This window comes from Panthera pardus, unplaced genomic scaffold (genome assembly GCF_024362965.1).
Source record: "Panthera pardus isolate Hobbes unplaced genomic scaffold, ASM2436296v1 HiC_scaffold_25, whole genome shotgun sequence".
NCBI lineage: Eukaryota > Metazoa > Chordata > Mammalia > Carnivora > Felidae > Panthera > Panthera pardus.
Window position 1 is genome coordinate 43,484,405 of NW_026526821.1, and position 18,715 is coordinate 43,503,119.

Below are 18,715 nucleotides of genomic sequence, written 5' to 3' on the forward strand. Positions count from 1 at the left end.
ATGAACACGTAGCCAGCTGGCACAGGAGAAATGTATAAAGGGTCCTGCTCCAGCACTCACAGGGCAGGACAATGAAGGGAGGACCTGGAGCTGTAAGGTGACTTCTGCATCTCTTATGAGACTGAGTGTCTTGGATCTAAGAGCCAGGAGGAGGCTCCACCCCTTCGAATCCCAGAAACCCAGCTGAGAGCAGGACACAATAAGTAGTTAATAAATAGTTCAAATTACAAAGCTGTTTATATATTACAGCATATTAACAAATATTATTTTGGGGGACAATATAGATGTTTCAAAGTTCAGCTCATCATTTAAAATATTTATAATCTCTGGCAACTTATCCTCCCTGCTCTGAAAATCTGTTTTCAGGCAAGTGAAAAAGAACGGACGCTGCACCGACGAATGAATATAAGCAAGGAAAATTAAAACTGACAGAAGCTGTTCATATTTTATTTGCTGTTTTATCTTCTTTATGAAGTTCCAAATATGTTATAGTAAATTAAATTAGCTTCTACAATAGTCTTGAGCAATGAATTAGAATAAATTATAAAAAGATACCTGTTTAGATTCTGACCCTTTGCTTGAAGATAGAACTTAATTCTAGAACTCAGCTTGACCCCACTGAATTAGTGGCTTTTTCTTGTGACTATCTTTTTAAAAATGGTTATTTTTCAGTCCACATCACAGGTCCTTTTATTTCATTTTGTAAACCCTACTCCAAAAAACCCTAAAGTATCAAGTGAATAACAGATAATACATTTCAATGAAGGTTTTGATTGTTAGTAAACTGAGTATGTTTTCTAACTAACTATAAACTTATTAGTAGGTTAATACCAATTATTATCTACACTTAACAGCCAAAACTTTTTAACTGATCAATCTATAGCTTATACAAACAGCATCTTTGGACAAAACGATATATCTTATAGATATACAGACTTGTAACAAATACCTCTCTCCATTTATTTCCAGAATATATTTCCTTAATGTACCCAGGTCATGAACTGAAATATCACATGAGTGGGAAATACATATTTATCCATTCTTATTTATCATTGAAACAATAAGGCTTCAGTCTCCCTCTGAGCCTGTGCTTCTGTAAGGCCACCTGCACTGGCATTGCAAATAAGGTTTTTCATTCTTGAATGGAAACTAAGGCAACTTTTAAGGTTTTGGGGTTTTCCATCCTGAAGTAGGAGACTGGATAGTAAGGCATGAACCTACCAGTAATTTTTTCAACAAATATTTATGTTTGTGGATCACGTGTCCCAGGTACAATGCTACTGCTGCTATTAAAGATCAGATACACCAACGAAAGGCATTTTTAAAGATTCTGCTGCTCACCTGAGCTCCTTCTGGGGGTGGGAGACGACAGCCAAATATGGGCGGGACAGGAGAGCCGCATTCTTGACAGAAGCGAGCAAAGGGGTCAGATGGGCGGGGGGCCAGGCAGTGGGCACACCTACAACAAAATAGGTTCCTCATTGGCCACGTTCTGAGGGGTTCACATTTAGAAGTCAGGTGAAAATCTCACAGTGTTCAAACATTTTAGAAAATAAAAAGCAAAACAAAGAGTAGACCACTGTCAAAGGCTATGGACCAAGTTGAAGACAGGAGATGCTTCTCCAGTCATTTTATTACAAAGTGGCCTTCCACCTGGACCCACTGGTGCCCCTCACCTGGCCTGGCTACCTCACTTCCTGACAGTGGCAGAAGTTCAGCAGCAGCCTTGGTCCCACTTCAGACTCGTCCTATCACACAGGATCTGGCATGTGTGAGCCCCAGCAATTCCAGTAATGTCTACATTAATTATACTTTTCTGACTTGCTACATGACTTCTGAGTCCAGTCTAAGTGCCATGTCTTCTCACCAGGCACGCTGGAGGGCCACTTCTTGCCCAACGAAGATATACAAACGGCCAAGAAACACTGTTGTCATAAAAATGCTCAACATCACTTGTCATAAGGAAAATGCAAATCAAAACCACCATGAAATACCACTTTATATCTATGAGGATAACCATTAGAAAAATAGAAAATACAAGTATTGGTGAGGATGGTTAGAAATTGGAACCCTCGTGCATTTCCGGTAGAAAGTGAACTGATGTAACTGCTGTGGGAAGCAGTGTGGCAGTTCCTCAAAACATTGGACAAAGAATTACCATAAAATCAAAATTCTAGTCCTAGAAGAATTGAAATCAGGGACTCAGATACTTGTACCCCAATGTCCAAAGCAGCGTTATTCATAATAGTCAAAAGGTGGTAACAGCTCAAATGCCCATCAACAGATGAGTGGATGAACAAATTCTGGTGTATACATAATGGACTGTTTTTCATCTTTAATATGGAATGAAATTCTGATACATACTACAACATGATAGACTTTGAAAATACTATACTAAGTAAAATAAGTCAGACACAAAAAAAACAAATATTGTCTGATTTCATTTACCTAAGGTAACTAGAATAGGCAAATTCATAGACACAGAAAGGAGAACAGAGCTGGCCAGGGCCTGGAGGGATTGGGTAAAGGAATTACTGCTTAATGGAACTGAGTTCTATTTAGAGTGACGAAAAAGTTCTGGAAATGGATAGTGGTGATGGTTACACAACATTGTGAATGTACTTAATGCCACTGAATTGTACACTTAAAATTTGTTAAAATGAGAGTGCTCCTGGGTGGCTCAGTCAGTTAAGTGACCGACTCTTGATTTTGGCTCAGATCATGATCTCACAGTTCATGAAATCGAGACCCACATCAGGCTCTGTGCTGACAGCGTGGAGCCTGCCTGGGATTCTCTCTCTCCTTCTCTCTGCCCTTCCCCCGCTCACGTGCGCAAGCGCACATGCATGCGCTCTTTCTCTCTCTCAAAATAAACATTTAAAAAATTGTTAAGAGGTTCCGGAAGATGGAGGCGTAGGAGGACGCGGGGCTCACAGCGCGTCCTGCCGATCACTTAGATTCCACCTACACCTGCCTAAAGAACCCAGAAAACCGCCAGAGGATTAGCAGAAGGGAGTCTCCGGAGTCAAGCGCAGACTAGAGGCCCACAGAAGAGGGTAGGAAGGGCGGCGAGGCGGTACGCGCTCCACGGACTGGCGGGAGGGAGCCGGGGCGGAGGGGCGGCTCGCCGGCCAAGCAGAGCCCCCGAGTCTGGCTGGCAAAAGCGGAGGGGGCCGGACAGACTGTGTTCCGACAGCAAGCGCGACTTAGCATCTGGGAGGTCATAAATTAACAGCTCTGCTCGGAAAGCGGGAAGGCTGGAGGACAAAGGGAGGGAGAGCTGCTGAGCCCCCGGACGGCAGAGCTCAGCTTGGCGGGGAACAAAGGCGCCAGCGCCATCTCCCCCGCCCATCCCCCAGCCAAAATCCCAAAGGGAACCAGTTCCTGCCAGGGAACTTGCTCGCTCCGCGCAAACACCCAACTCTGTGCTTCTGCGGAGCCAAACCTCCGGCAGCGGATCTGACTCCCTCCCGCTGCCACAGGGCTCCTCCTGAAGTGGATCACCTAAGGAGAAGCGAGCTAAGCCTGCCCCTCCAGCCCCCGTGCACCTTGCCTACCCACCCCAGCTAATACGCCAGATCCCCAGCAACACAAGCCTGGCAGTGTGCAAGTAGCCCAGACGGGACACGCCACCCCACAGTGAATCCTGCCCCTAGGAGAGGGGAAGAGAAGGCACACACCAGTCTGACTGTGGCCCCAGCAGTGGGCTGGGGGCAGACATCGGGTCGGACTGCGGCCCCGCCCACTAACTCCAGTTATACACCACAGCACAGGGGAAGTGCCCTGCAGGTCCTCACCACGCCAGGGACTCTCCAAAATGACCAAACGGAAGAATTCCCCTCAGAAGAATCTCCAGGAAATAACAACAGCTAATGAACTGATCAAAAAGGATTTAAATAATATAACAGAAAGTGAATTTAGAATAATAGTCATAAAATTAATCGCTGGGCTTGAAAACAGTATACAGGACAGCAGAGAATCTCTTGCCACAAAGATCGAGGGACTAAGGAACAGTCATGAGGAGCTGAAAAACGCTTTAAACGAAATGCAAAACAAAATGGAAACCACGATAGCTCGGCTTGAAGAGGCAGAGGAGAGAATAGGTGAACTAGAAGATAAAGTTATGGAGAAAGAGGAAGCTGAAAGAAAGAGAGATAAAAAAATCCAGGAGTATGAGGGGAAAATTAGAGAACTAAGTGATACACTAAAAAAAAATAATATACGCATAATTGGTATCCCAGAGGAGGAAGAGAGAGGGAAAGGTGCTGAAGGGGTACTTGAACAAATTATAGCTGAGAACTTCCCTGAACTGGGGAAGGAAAAAGGCATTGAAATCCAAGAGGCACAGAGAACTCCCTTCAGACGTAACTTGAATCGATCTTCTGCACGACATATCATAGTGAAACTGGCAAAATACAAGGATAAAGAGAAAATTCTGAAAGCAGCAAGGGATAAACGTGCCCTCACATATAAAGGGAGACCTATAAGACTCGTGACTGATCTCTCCTTTGAAACTTGGCAGGCCAGAAAGGCTTGGCACGATATCTACAGTGTGCTAAACAGAAAAAATATGCAGCCGAGAATCCTTTATCCAGCAAGTCTGTCATTTAGAATAGAAGGAGAGATAAAGGTCTTCCCAAACAAACAAAAACTGAAGGAATTTGTCACCACAAAACCAGCCCTACAAGAGATCCTAAGGGGGATCCTGTGAGACAAAGTACCAGAGACATCACTACAAGCATAAAACATACAGACATCACAATGACTCTAAACCCGTATCTTTCTATAATAACACTGAATGTAAATGGATTAAATGCGCCAACTAAAAGACATAGGGTATCAGAATGGATAAAAAAACAAGACCCATCTATTTGCTGTCTACAAGAGACTCATTTTAGATCTGAGGACACCTTTAGATTGAGAGTGAGGGGATGGAGAACTATCTATCATGCTCCTGAAAGCCAAAAGAAAGCTGGAGTAGCCATACTTATATCAGACAAACTAGACTTTAAATTAAAGGCTGTAACAAGAGATGAAGAAGGGCATTATATAATAATCACAGGGTCTATCCACCAGGAAGAGCTAACTATTATAAATGTCTATGCGCCAAATACCCGAGCCCCCAGATATATAAAACAATTACTCATAAACATAAGCAACCTTATTGATAAGAATGTGGTCATTGCAGGGGACTTTAACACCCCACTTACAGAAATGGATAGATCATCTAGACACACAGTCAACAAAGAAACAAGGGCCCTGAATGATACATTGGATCAGATGGACTTGACAGATATATTTAGAACTCTGCATCCCAAAGCAACAGAATATACTTTCTTCTCGAGTGCACATGGAACATTCTCCAAGATAGATCATATACTGGGTCACAAAACAGCCCTTCATAAGTTTACAAGAATTGAAATTATACCATGCATACTTTCAGACCACAATGCTATGAAGCTTGAAATCAACCACAGGAAAAAGTCTGGAAAACCTCCAAAAGCATGGAGGTTAAAGAACACCCTACTAACGAATGAGTGGGTCAACCAGGCAATTAGAGAAGAAATTAAAACATATATGGAAACAAACGAAAATGAAAATACAACAATCCAAACGCTTTGGGATGCAGCGAAGGCAGTCCTGAGAGGAAAATACATTGCAATCCAGGCCTATCTCAAGAAACAAGAAAAATCCCAAATACAAAATCTAACAGCACACCTAAAGGAAATAGAAGCAGAACAGCAAAGGCAGCCTAAACCCAGCAGAAGAAGAGAAATCATAAAGATCAGAGCAGAAATAAACAATATAGAATCTAAAAAAACGGTAGAGCAGATCAACGAAACCAAGAGTTGGTTTTTTGAAAAAATAAACAAAATTGACAAACCTCTAGCCAGGCTTCTCAAAAAGAAAAGGGAGATGACCCAAATAGATAAAATCATGAATGAAAATGGAATGATTACAACCAATCCCTCAGAGATACAAACAATTATCAGGGAATACTATGAAAAATTATATGCCAGCAAATTGGACAACCTGGAAGAAATGGACAAATTTCTAAACACCCACACTCTTCCAAAACTCAATCAGGAGGAAATAGAAAGCTTGAACAGACCCATAACCAGCGAAGAAATTGAATCGGTTATCAAAAATCTCCCAACAAATAAGAGTCCAGGACCAGATGGCTTCCCAGGGGAGTTCTACCAGACATTTAAAGCAGAGATAATACCTATCCTTCTCAAGCTATTCCAAGAAATAGAAAGGGAAGGAAAACTTCCAGACTCATTCTATGAAGCCAGTATTACTTTGATTCCTAAACCAGACAGAGACCCAGTAAAAAAAGAGAACTACAGGCCAATATCCCTGATGAATATGGATGCAAAAATTCTTAATAAGATACTAGCAAATCGAATTCAACAGCATATAAAAAGAATTATTCACCATGATCAAGTGGGATTCATTCCTGGGATGCAGGGCTGGTTCAACATTCGCAAATCGATCAACGTGATACATCACATTAACAAAAAAAAAGAGAAGAACCATATGATCCTGTCAATCGATGCAGAAAAGGCCTTTGACAAAATCCAGCACCCTTTCTTAATAAAAACCCTTGAGAAAGTCGGGATAGAAGGAACATACTTAAAGATCATAAAGGCCATTTATGAAAAGCCCACAGCTAACATCATCCTCAACGGGGAAAAACTGAGAGCTTTTTCCCTGAGATCAGGAACACGACAGGGATGCCCACTGTCACCGCTGTTGTTTAATATAGTGCTGGAAGTTCTAGCATCAGCAATCAGACAACAAAAGGAAATCAAAGGCATCAAAATTGGCAAAGATGAAGTCAAGCTTTCGCTTTTTGCAGATGACATGATATTATACATGGAAAATCCGATAGACTCCACCAAAAGTCTGCTAGAACTGATACATGAATTCAGCAAAGTTGCAGGATACAAAATCAATGTGCAGAAATCAGTTGCATTCTTATACACTAACAATGAAGCAACAGAAAGACAAATGAAGAAACTGATCCCATTCACAATTGCACCAAGAAGCATAAAATACCTAGGAATAAATCTAACCAAAGATGTAAAAGATCTGTATGCTGAAAACTATAGAAAGCTTATGCAGGTAATTGAAGAAGATATAAAGAAATGGAAAGACATTCCCTGCTCATGGATTGGAAGAATAAATATTGTCAAAATGTCAATACTACCCAAAGCTATCTACACATTCAATGCAATCCCAATCAAAATTGCACCAGCATTCTTCTCGAAACTAGAACAAGCAATCCTAAAATTCATATGGAACCACAAAAGGCCCCGAATAGCCAAAGTAATTTTGAAGAAGAAGACCAAAGCAGGAGGCATCACAATCCCAGACTTTAGCCTCTACTACAAAGCTGTCATCATCAAGACAGCATGGTATTGGCATAAAAACAGACACATAGACCAATGGAATAGAATAGAAACCCCAGAACTAGACCCACAAACGTATGGCCAACTCATCTTTGACAAAGCAGGAAAGAACATCCAATGGAAAAAAGACAGTCTCTTTAACAAATGGTGCTGGGAGAACTGGACAGCAACATGCACAAGGTTGAAACTAGACCACTTTCTCACACCATTCACAAAAATAAACTCAAAATGGATAAAGGACCTGAATGTGAGACAGGAAACCATCAAAACCTTAGAGGAGAAAGCAGGAAAAGACCTCTCTGACCTCAGCCGTAGCAATCTCTTACTCGGCACATCCCCAAAGGCAAGGGAATTAAAAGCAAAAGTGAATTACTGGGACCTTATGAAGATAAAAAGCTTCTGCACAGCAAAGGAAACAACCAACAAAACTAAAAGGCAACCAACGGAATGGGAAAAGATATTTGCAAATGACACATCGGACAAAGGGCTAGTATCCAAAATCTATAAAGAGCTCACCAAACTCCACACCCGAAAAACAAATAACCCAGTGAAGAAATGGGCAGAAAACATGAATCGACACTTCTCTAAAGAAGACATCCGGATGGCCAACAGGCACATGAAAAGATGTTCAACGTCGCTCCTTATCAGGGAAATACAAATCAAAACCACACTCAGATACCACCTCACGCCAGTCAGAGTGGCCAAAATGAAGAAATCAGGAGACTATAGATGCTGGAGAGGATGTGGAGAAACAGGAACCCTCTTGCACTGTTGGTGGGAATGCAAATTGGTGCAGCCGCTCTGGAAAGCAGTGTGGAGGTTCCTCAGAAAATTAAAAATAGACCTACCCTATGACCCAGCAATAGCACTGCTAGGAATTTATCCAAGGGATACAGGAGTACTGATGCATAGGGGCACCTGTACCCCAATGTTTATAGCGGCACTCTCAACAATAGCCAAATTATGGAAAGAGCCTAAATGTCCATCAACTGATGAATGGATAAAGAAATTGTGGTTTATATACACAATGGAATACTACGTGGCAATGAGAAAAAATGAAATATGGCCTTTTGTAGCAACATGGATGGAACTGGAGAGTGTGATGCTAAGTGAAATAAACCATACAGAGAAAGACAGATACCATATGGTTTCACTCTTATGTGGATCCTGAGAAACATAACAGAAACCCATGGGGGAGGGGAAGGGAAAAAAAAAAAAAAAAAAGAGGTTAGAGTGGGAGAGAGCCAAAGCATAAGAGACTGTTAAAAACTGAGAACAAACTGAGGGTTGATGGGGGGTGGGAGGGAGGGCAGGGTGGGGGGGAGGGCAGGGTGGGTGATGGGTATTGAGGAGGGAACCTTTTGGGATGAGCACTGGGTGTTGTATGGAAACCAATTTGACAGTAAATTTCATATATTAAAAAATAAAAAAAAATTGTTAAAATGGTAGATTTTATTTATGTATACTTTACCACAATAAAAGTATAAAGAGCCTCAAAAATTGATTATAGCAAATAAAAGTAATAATGTATTGTGGGGATCATATTTGTAGAAGTAAGATAAAGGACCACAATAGCACAAAGGCTACTGTTACTCAGTTCCTGGAAGTATACTATCGTAAGGTTCTTATGCTATATATGAAGTGGCATAATGACACTTGAGGATAGACTGTGATGTGTTAAAAATTTGTATTATAAATCTGAAAGCAGCCACTAAAAAAAAAAAAAGTTATACCTAATAAGCTAACAAAGTGTATAAAATAAAATGGAATCATGAAACATACCCAATTAATCCAAAAGATGGCAGAAAAAAAGGAAAGAGCAACAGAGAACAGATAAGACAAACATAAAACAAATAGCATGATGGTTGATTTAAATTCAAACATATCAATAGTCAGAATAAATATACTCTTAACATCCCAATTAAAATGCAGATATTATGAGGTTTTTTAAAAAGCAAGACCTAACTAGATGCTGCTTAAAAAAAAAATTTGTAGGGATGCCTGGGTGGCTCAATCAGTTAAGCATCTGACTTTGGCTCAGGTCATAAGCTCGCAGTCCGTGAGTTCAAGTCCTCGCATTGGGCTCACTGCTGTCAGCGTGGAAGCTGTCAGCACAGAGCCTGCTTCGGATCCTCTGTCCCCCTCACTCTACCCCTCCCCTGCTTGCACTCACTCTCTCTCTCTCTCCCTCTCTCTCTCTCCCCCTCCCTCTCTCTCTCATCCAGGCGCCCCTAAATAAACATTTTTTAAAACCTGTAAATAAGGAAAAACAAATAGGTTGTAAGTAAAAGGATAAAAAAAGATATACCATGCAAATACTAATCAGAAGAAAGCAGGAAGTGGCTACGTTGACATCAGGCAAAGTAGATTTCTGAGCAAAGAGTATCACCAGGGTTAAAGAAGTTTATTTCATGATTAAGAGAACCTAAGAATCCAAATTATGTGTATTAGGTTTACACATAATAATAAAGCTTCAAAGTATATGAAGCAAAATCTGATAGAAAGCATGGATAAGTAGACAAATTCATAATTATAGTCATAGATTTCTCAATCATTGACTAAGCAATAGACAGAGAACTCAGTGAAGGTAGAGAAGAGTTAAATAATAACATCAACCAATTTAACCTAATTCACATTTATAGAATACTCACTTTAGCAAAGTACACATCAAATAAACATGGAGCATTAACCAATCCCATCATACAATATATGCTCTCTGACCAAAAAAGGAATTAAATTTGAGATAAATACCAGACTATATAAGGAAAATCTCCACATATTTGGAAATGTAATAAAATACTTTCAAATAACCCATGGGTCAAAAAAGAAACCACCAGGATAGTTGTTAGAAAGGTTTATACTGAAACCAAATGAAAACACAACATACCAACATTAGGAGCTAAAGCAGTACTCAGGGAAATGCAGAATCCTAAAGGCCTATATTAGAAAGAAGAAAGGCTTCAAATAAAAGACTTCATTGCCTACATTAAAGAAATCAGAAAAAGAGGAGAAAATGAAACTCAAGGTTCACTTGAAAAGAAATAGATAAACCTAAACAGACTTATATCTGTCAAATAAATTGTGTAGTTTAAAATCTTCCTTAAAAGAAAACTCTGGACCCCAGTGCCTTCAGTGGTGTATCCTACCAAACACCTAGGAAAGAAATAATACCAATTCTACACAAACTCAGAAAATTAAAAAAGAGAGACTACTTCCCAACTCATTTGATGAACCCAGCATTACCCTGACACTAAAATCAGACAGAAAGACACGGAAACTACAGACCAATATCCCTCATGCACATACATGCAAAAAATTCTTTATATTTTAGCAAATCAAATTAAACATTATATAAAATAGATAATACTTGAAGTGAGATTTAACTCAGGAATGCATGGTGGATTTAAACCTTAAAAATCAATCTTTGTAATTTACCACACTAACACAAAAAGAAAAATCACATGATCACTTTAATGGATGGAGAAAATGCTTTAGACAAAAATCTAACATCCAGTCCTGATTTAAAAACAAAACAAAACTTTCAGCAAGCTAGGAACAGGAGAAAATTTCCTCAGTCTGGAAGGGCAACAAAAAAATCTACAGCCGATATCACATTTAATATTGAGAAATGGAGTGTTTTCTCCCTAGGTTCAGGAATAAGGCAGAATAACCACTCTCATCACTTCTATTCCAAGTTTACTGGGATGTTCTGGCCAAAATAACAAGCCAAGAAAAAGAAAGAAAAGGGATCTGTATATGTTCCAGCTGCAGAGAGCAGACTGCTCTCAGCTTGCCCAGCACCCTAGAGGAGCGAAGAATATATGAATAAGGAATGTTATCATCCAGGTGGCTTTAGGATCCTGAGGAGTAGAGGGGGACAGCACTGAGGAGGTCTAGATGGATCTAATTTGTGTAGGAGTTCCCTGTAGATAAATTACTGGCCACCCAACCACTATAACCTAGTATGTAATGGCTGAATGAATATGTAATCAACTGCAGCGTAACTGAGGCATCTAAAGCTCTAGAACTAGTCAGGTGTACCCCCCACCCAATACCATTTCCTTCCCTCTAATCCTACCTGATATTAACAAAGCATTCATAATTCTAAGGATAATCTCTATTTTATTGTGCTCTTTTGTAACTTTTAAATAAATCAATTTATATAGAAAGAAAGAAAGAAAGAAAGAAAGAAAGAAAGAAAGAAAGAAAGAAAGAAAGAAAGAAAGAAAGAGGAAGGGAAGGAGGGAGGGAGGAAGGAAGGTATATCCATAAAGGAAATGAAGAAGTAAAACAATTGCCTTTATTTGCAGGTGACCTGATCACCTATGTAGATAATTCTATGGACTCTACCAAAAAAAGCTGAAAGAATAAATGAATTTATAAGAACACTACATAAAAATCAACTTTATATTCCAGCAATGAGTTATCAGAAATTTACATTTTAAAAGCAATACCATTTACAACAGCATCAAAAAACATGAAATACTCAGAAATAAATCTGACAGAAGATATGTAAAACCTGAGCAATGAAAACTACACAACACAGGGGCACCTGGGTGGCTCAGCTCGTTGAGCGTCCGACTTAGGCTCAGGTCATAATCTCATGGTCGTGAGTTTGAGCCCCACATCAGGCTCACCGTTGTCAGCACAGAGCCCACTTTGGATCCTCTGTCCCCCTCTCTGTCTGCCCCTCCCCCACTTGTGCTCTCGTGCTCTCTCTCTCTCAAAAATAAATAAAACATTAAAAAAACCCACATACATAAAAAAAGAAAAAAGACAAGAAAAGAAACGTTAAAAAAAAAAGAAAATTACAAAACATAGTTGAAGGATGTTAAGAAAGCCCTAAAAAAACAGTAAGATACACCATTTTCCTGGACTTTAAAGACTCAAAATTGTTAATAACATCAATTTTTCTTAAATTAATATATAAATTAAATGCAATCCAAATCAAAACTCTAGCATACATTTTGTAGATCTTGAGAAGCCGATTTTAAAACTTATTTGAAAGTGCAAAGTGCCTAGAATAACCGAAACATTTTTGTAAAAGAACACAGTTGGAGAATTCATAATTCTTAGCTTCAAGATTTATTATAAAGCTATGGTAATCAAAGCAGTGTGGTAGTAAATATAAACAAACATCAGTGAATCAGAATACAGAGTCCAGAAACAGATCCACACAAATATCAATTGGTTTTAAATATTTCAAATGTAATCAGTGAGGAAAGGACAATTGTTTTCAACAAATGGTGCTGGAATAAACTCACACCATAATCAAACATGGATCATGGACCTAAATAGCGATAAAACTTCTAGAAGAAAGCATAAATAAAATCTTGTAAGTGAAATATGTCATGGGTTTGAGAAAGACTTCTTAAATATGTCAAAATGAACATAAAGTATAAGAGAAAAATAAATACACTGGATTTCATAAAAAATAAAAACAAGTGCTTCAGAAAAAAAAAACTTTCTTAAGCAAATAAGAAGCCAAAACTGGGAGAAAATATTTGTAAAACATATATTAACAAAAGAGAATATGTACAACTCAATAATGAGATATAGAACTCAATCTTTGAAAAGGGTAAAATGTTTGAACGGTCACTTTCCCAAAGAAGGTGTACCGATGGCAAGTAAGCACTTTTAAAGGCGCTCAAAATCATTAGTCACTAGGGAAATGCACATGAAATCCACAAACACCATCTCACTAGAATGGCTAAACATAAAAATTAAAGCATTGGTAAGGATGTAGAGAAAGTGGGATTCTCACACACCACTGGAGGGAATGTAAAATGGTGCACCTTCTTTGGAAAACAGTTTGGCAGTTTCTTAAAATGTTAGACATATACCTATCATATGACCTGGCCATTTCATTCCAGGTATGTACCTAAGGGAAATGAACCTATTATGTGCATATGATGATTTATATACAAATTTTCCCAGCAGCTTTATCTGTAACAGTCCCAATCTGGAAACAACACAAATGTCCATCAATAGACAACTGAATAAACTGATTGTGATGCATCACATAACGGGATACGACTCAGCAGTCAAAAGAAATAAACATTTGAAACATGCAGCAACATGGGTGAATTTCAAAATAATTAGGAAAATGAAAGAAGCCTGGCAAAAAAGAGCACATACTGAATTATTCCACTTACGGACAGAACCAAATACAAACTAAGCTACAGTGATGAGAAGCAGATCAACAAGTTGCCTTAGGATAGGGAGGAGCATAAGGGAGAGACTTCCAAAGGGTACAGTGCAGGAAACTTTTAGAGGTGATGGACTTGTTCATCTTCTTGATTATGGTGGTAGTTTCAAGGTTATATGCATATGTCAATTGTACTGTTTCTTTTTGCAAAATGAGGAATTAAAAAAATGTTTTTTGAGTATAGTTGCCACACAATGTTAAATTAGTTTCAGTTGTACAACCTACTGATCCAACTTCTTTCTATGTTTTGCTATGCTCACCACAAGGATAGCTACCATCTGTCACCATGCAACACTATTAACATTGACTATATTCACTATGCTTTTATTCCTGCGAATTATTAATTCCATAACTAGAAGCCTGTATCTCCCACTCCTCTTTCCCCAATTTTGCCCATCCTTCTAACTCCCTCCCCTCTGGCAACCATCAGTTTGTTCTATGTATTTATAAGTCTGATTCTTTTCTTTGTTTATTCACTGGTTTGTTTTTTAGATTCTACATGTGAGTGAAATCATATAGTATTTGTCTTTCTCTGACTTATTTCACTTAGCATTATATTCTTTAGCTCCATCCACACTGTTGCAAATGGCAAGATCTCATTCCTTTTTATGGCTGAATAATATTCCATTGCATAAATATAATACATCTTCCCTATCCATTCGCCTATTGATGGACACGTAGGTTGCTTCCATATCTTGGCTATTGTACGTAACATTGTGATATACATAGCGATCAACTGTACTTTTTAAAGAAGTGCAATTTTATTGTATATCAATACACTTTTAAAATTTGTAAAACTTTTGGGGCATCTGGGTGACTCAGTCAGTTAAGCATCTGACTTTGGCTCATGATCTCACAGTTTGAGGGTTCAGGTCCTGCTTTGGGCTCCGCACTGACAGTGTGGAGCCTGCTTGGGATTCTCTCTCTCTCCCTTTCCCTGTGCTCCTCCCCCACTCATGCTTTCTTTCTCTAAAAAAAAACATTTTGTAAAATGTAATGAAGGACAGTTGGGTGAGCAAACACTATTCTTATGTCTCATCCTTACATTTTTTTGACAATATGTCTCAGTAGGATTTAAGAAACAGTAAAGAAAATGTGATACTTACTTGAGAAAGTCTGTCTGTCTTTGAATTCTCATGATCTCTGTGCTTGTCAAACTCTTCTGGCCAGTTATGTGTGCAAAACTAGGGAACTACAATTAAGGATACATATAAAATCATGGTAAAAGCTATGGTATAGTAAAATTTCATTAAAAATTCATTCTAATGGGCTGTCTTATCATATCCAGTACCCATCTTTTAAAAACCATGACAGAAAAAACATTAAGTACTGATTACCCCAAGTACCTGACATTAAAAATATCAAAGTGCTATTACAATTAGGTATGTATATTTCATTAAAAACAAGAGTTTATAAGAAAAGATATCTGAATTAACCATCAGACAGACCAGAGTTTAGAATTTAAAAACCTAAGTTGACCTTCATTTTTCTCAAAAATCTTTGAGATCCTTAGGAAACTCAAAGTAGTCACCTAAAAGAACATATGCAGCAACTACCTGTTGTTATCCAAAAACATTGAAATCATTTTGATATATTCTTATTTGAGCATTCACTTTGTAACAGGTACTGTGTTTGACACAGAAGGGGGGAAATATAAATATTACATGATACCTACCCTCCAGGACCTGAACTGGAATATACACAAAATACTGAAACACTGTAGGTTCAGTGTAGTGTGTGTGTGTGTGTGTGTGTGTGTGTGTGTGTGTGTGTGTGTGTGTAGTCCCATGGGACCCTAGAGGACATAATCACACTTGCTCCAGGGGAGAAGGGCCTCCCAGGGTGCTAACATCTGAGCTGGGCCTGGGGTGTAAAGAAAGGTTCGTCAAATGGACACAAGGACAATGGGAATCCCAAGCAGAAGAAACCCATTTGCAAAGGCACAGTGGCAGGGCAGTCCTCAGCCTATCCCGGGGCTCAGCCATTTGACATGGTTTGGAGGTCTGAGGGGCTGGAGGAGGAATGTGGAGGGGAGAAGCTATCACTTAAGGAGGGTCTGACACTACTAAAACGGCATCATGTGGCCATTATCTCCTTGACATTTCACAATGACCTTACAAGGTGGGTAGCATTTTCCCCATGTTTTAAATGTTTGTAAGTTTCTTTTGAAACTTAATTTAAATTTCAATAATTTCTTTTTTTTTTAATTTTTTTTAACGTTTTATTTATTTTTGAGACAGAGACAGAGCATGAACGGGGGAGGGGCAGAGAGAGAGGGAGACACAGAATCGGAAGCAGGCTCCAGGCTCTGAGCCATCAGCCCAGAGCCCGACGTGGTGCTCGAACTCAGGGACCACGAGATCTTGACCTGAGCTGAAGTCGGACGTTTAACCGACTGAGCCACCCAGGCACCCCAAATTTCAATAATTTCTTAATAATTTCAAACTTACAGAAGAAGTACAGGGAGAGTACAAATAACTCCTGCATACCCAGCTTGACCAGTTTTTCACATTAACATTTTGCCCGGTGCACTTCCCTTCTCTATCTCTCTCTGAACCATGTGAGAATGGACGGCAGTTACGATGCCCCTTTCCCCCTACATTCTTCAGTGTGCACATCCTAAGAACAATGATGTCCTCTCACGCAGCAATGCGATTATCAAAACCAGAAAAGTTAACAGCTACCCAATACTGTGATCTAACCCCCAGATCTTTACTCAAATGTCATTGTTTATGCCAATGACGTCCTTCACAGCTATTTATTTATTTTTTTCCTGGTTTAGGATCCAGTCCAGTGTCACGCTTTGCATTTAGTGGTCATGTGTCTTTTGTCTCCTTTAATCTGGAATTGTTCCTCAGTCTGTCCTTACTTTTCATGACCTTGACATGTTTGAATTTAATTTTTAGAATCTCCTTTAATTTGGTTTTGTCTGATGTTTCCTCCTGATGGGATTCAGTCACGCATTTTGGCCCAAATATGAGAGAAACGATACTGTGTCCCATCTCAGTGCCTCACACAAAGAGGCACATATAATCCCCATTTTTGAGATGAAGATGCTGAGGCTCAGAAAGGTTGAGTCACTTGCTTGAGGTCGCATCAACAGAATGTGAACTGTCTCAGGTACCTCAGCCTATCTGACCCCGGTAGGGTCCCTGTCTACCACGATACCTGCACGCAGAGCTTAGGAAGCTAGAACTTGTGCTGTAGGCAATAGGGAGTGGTCAGAGGTCTTGAGTTGCTTTCATGTCAGGTCCAACGTGGCATAGACCAGGTGTCACAAAGTGGTGGTCTACTGGCTAAATCTCGCCTGCCGTTGAGTTCCATTTGACCCAGATATACTGGTCCACAATGTTTCAAATTTTGATTTAATTGTTAATATTTACACATAAACAGGCAGGTTTCTGGCTTTTCTTGTAAAATCAAGATGTGGCAACACTGAGCCCATAGGCCTTCTTGTCAATAGTTGGCCAGAGCTGAGTAGAGATAACCCACTAACTGACTGGGGCATTCCACGTTGCTAGAGAACCCCCAACTCTTATGCCCTGAAACTGAAGCCTAGTGTAGGCTGTCATTTCTCTCCCACCCAGGCTGTACCATGCATTTACTCTGCTGTCTAGCCCCTGATGGCACCCCTCAGGTCAGTGCTTAGTTCAGAGACATCTTGTCTTCCTGGTGGTTGCTGACATGTTATAATACCCACCAGTATCATTAATTCTGATGTTCGCTGAAGTATGGTTCAGATGGGATTCAGCTGGAATGTTGACAAGAGTCTCATACCAATAGGAATAAAAAGAGTGGAAGATAAATATTTTGTGGTCCTTTTCTGGCCCCCTTGCTCCTCTGAATTCTAGTCAAAGTCCCCAAATGTGTCCTTAATGTTCCTATTTTTTAGAGGATTCTAAATGTTGGAGTCTTCACAAATTGTCTTACTCTATCTTTTCCTTGTAACAACTCTATCTGCCCACTCACCATATTTCTTGGAGGGCCACAAAGCCCAGGCCGAGGACCACAGACCTACTAAGGCCTTCATGGAAACCTAGTAAACAAAAGAACAACTATCCCTGCAATAGAAGATCACCCTTTCCCAGTCTTCTGGAAGAATGGTTCCTTGGTTACCAAATGGACTAATTTACACTAAACACCTGTGAGCAATGCTCACCACTGTAGCCATTATAGTGTATAATACTGATTTTTAGACAGAAAAATATCATTTTGAAGAATGAGTGGTGTACGACAAAATGCAATCATAACTGTTTTCAGAAGACAGTCTCACGTGACCATAACAATTTGTAATGTGTCCAGAAAGAGTTTCTGTTTTTAGGAGATTTTAAATGTTGGAATCTTCACATATTGTCTTACTCTATCTTTTCCTTAAAACAACTCTAGGTGGGCAAGGTAATCCAAATAGTCATACATAAAGAAAATCTCTCTCTCTCTCTCCCCCACAACTCAAAAATAAATAAACATTAAAAACAACTTTTTCTGAGGTTGGGTTCTTGGGATTGGTTTGAAGCCCCTCAGATGACTCTACTATACAGCCGTGTTGAGAACCACAGGGGTCTGTGCTCTGGCCCCAGCCTACCTTTCCCACCTCATCTCCTGCCTTGCTCACCATGCTCCATCCACACCAACCTCCTGGTACTCCCTCACTTTGCTATTGTTACTGCTTCCAAGATCTTTGCAGGGCTGGCTTCTGTTCATCTTGAATTCAAACATCAATTCAATTCCATTCAGAACGTTCAATTCAAATTTAAGGAGGACCTCTCTTGTCACCCCAAATTAGAACCACTCTTGTTCTTCCTCTGTGGTCATTCTCTATCCCACGGGTTTTCAAACTTCAGTATGCATCAGAAGAAGGACCAATTAAAACAGACACTGGGCCCAGCCTCGGAATCTCTGATTCAAAAGATCTGGGCTGGGGCCCGAGCATCTGTATTTCTAATAAACTTCCACGTGACGCTGATGCTACTGGTATGTGGGGCCACATTTGAGAACCACTGCTCTATCCCATTACCCCCGCTTTATCTTTTTCATGACATTTGTCACTATTAAAAAATTTTTGTTTGATGACTTACATGTTTATTATCTGCCT

General features: G+C 39.7%; 1 protein-coding gene across 12 annotated transcripts in view; it reads right to left on the reverse strand.

Moving 5' to 3' along the window:
• DZANK1 (double zinc ribbon and ankyrin repeat domains 1) overlaps positions 1-18,715 on the reverse strand; it is a 78,723-nt gene that overhangs the window by 41,329 nt on the left and 18,679 nt on the right. For all 12 annotated transcript variants that reach the window (XM_019462421.2, XM_019462420.2, XM_019462425.2 and 9 more), the window contains 2 exons: positions 14,730-14,815; positions 1,342-1,459 (listed from right to left, as the gene is read on the reverse strand). In XM_019462421.2, coding sequence (XP_019317966.2) covers positions 1,342-1,459; positions 14,730-14,815 — 204 coding nt within the window. The remainder of the gene's footprint in view (positions 1-1,341; positions 1,460-14,729; positions 14,816-18,715) is intronic.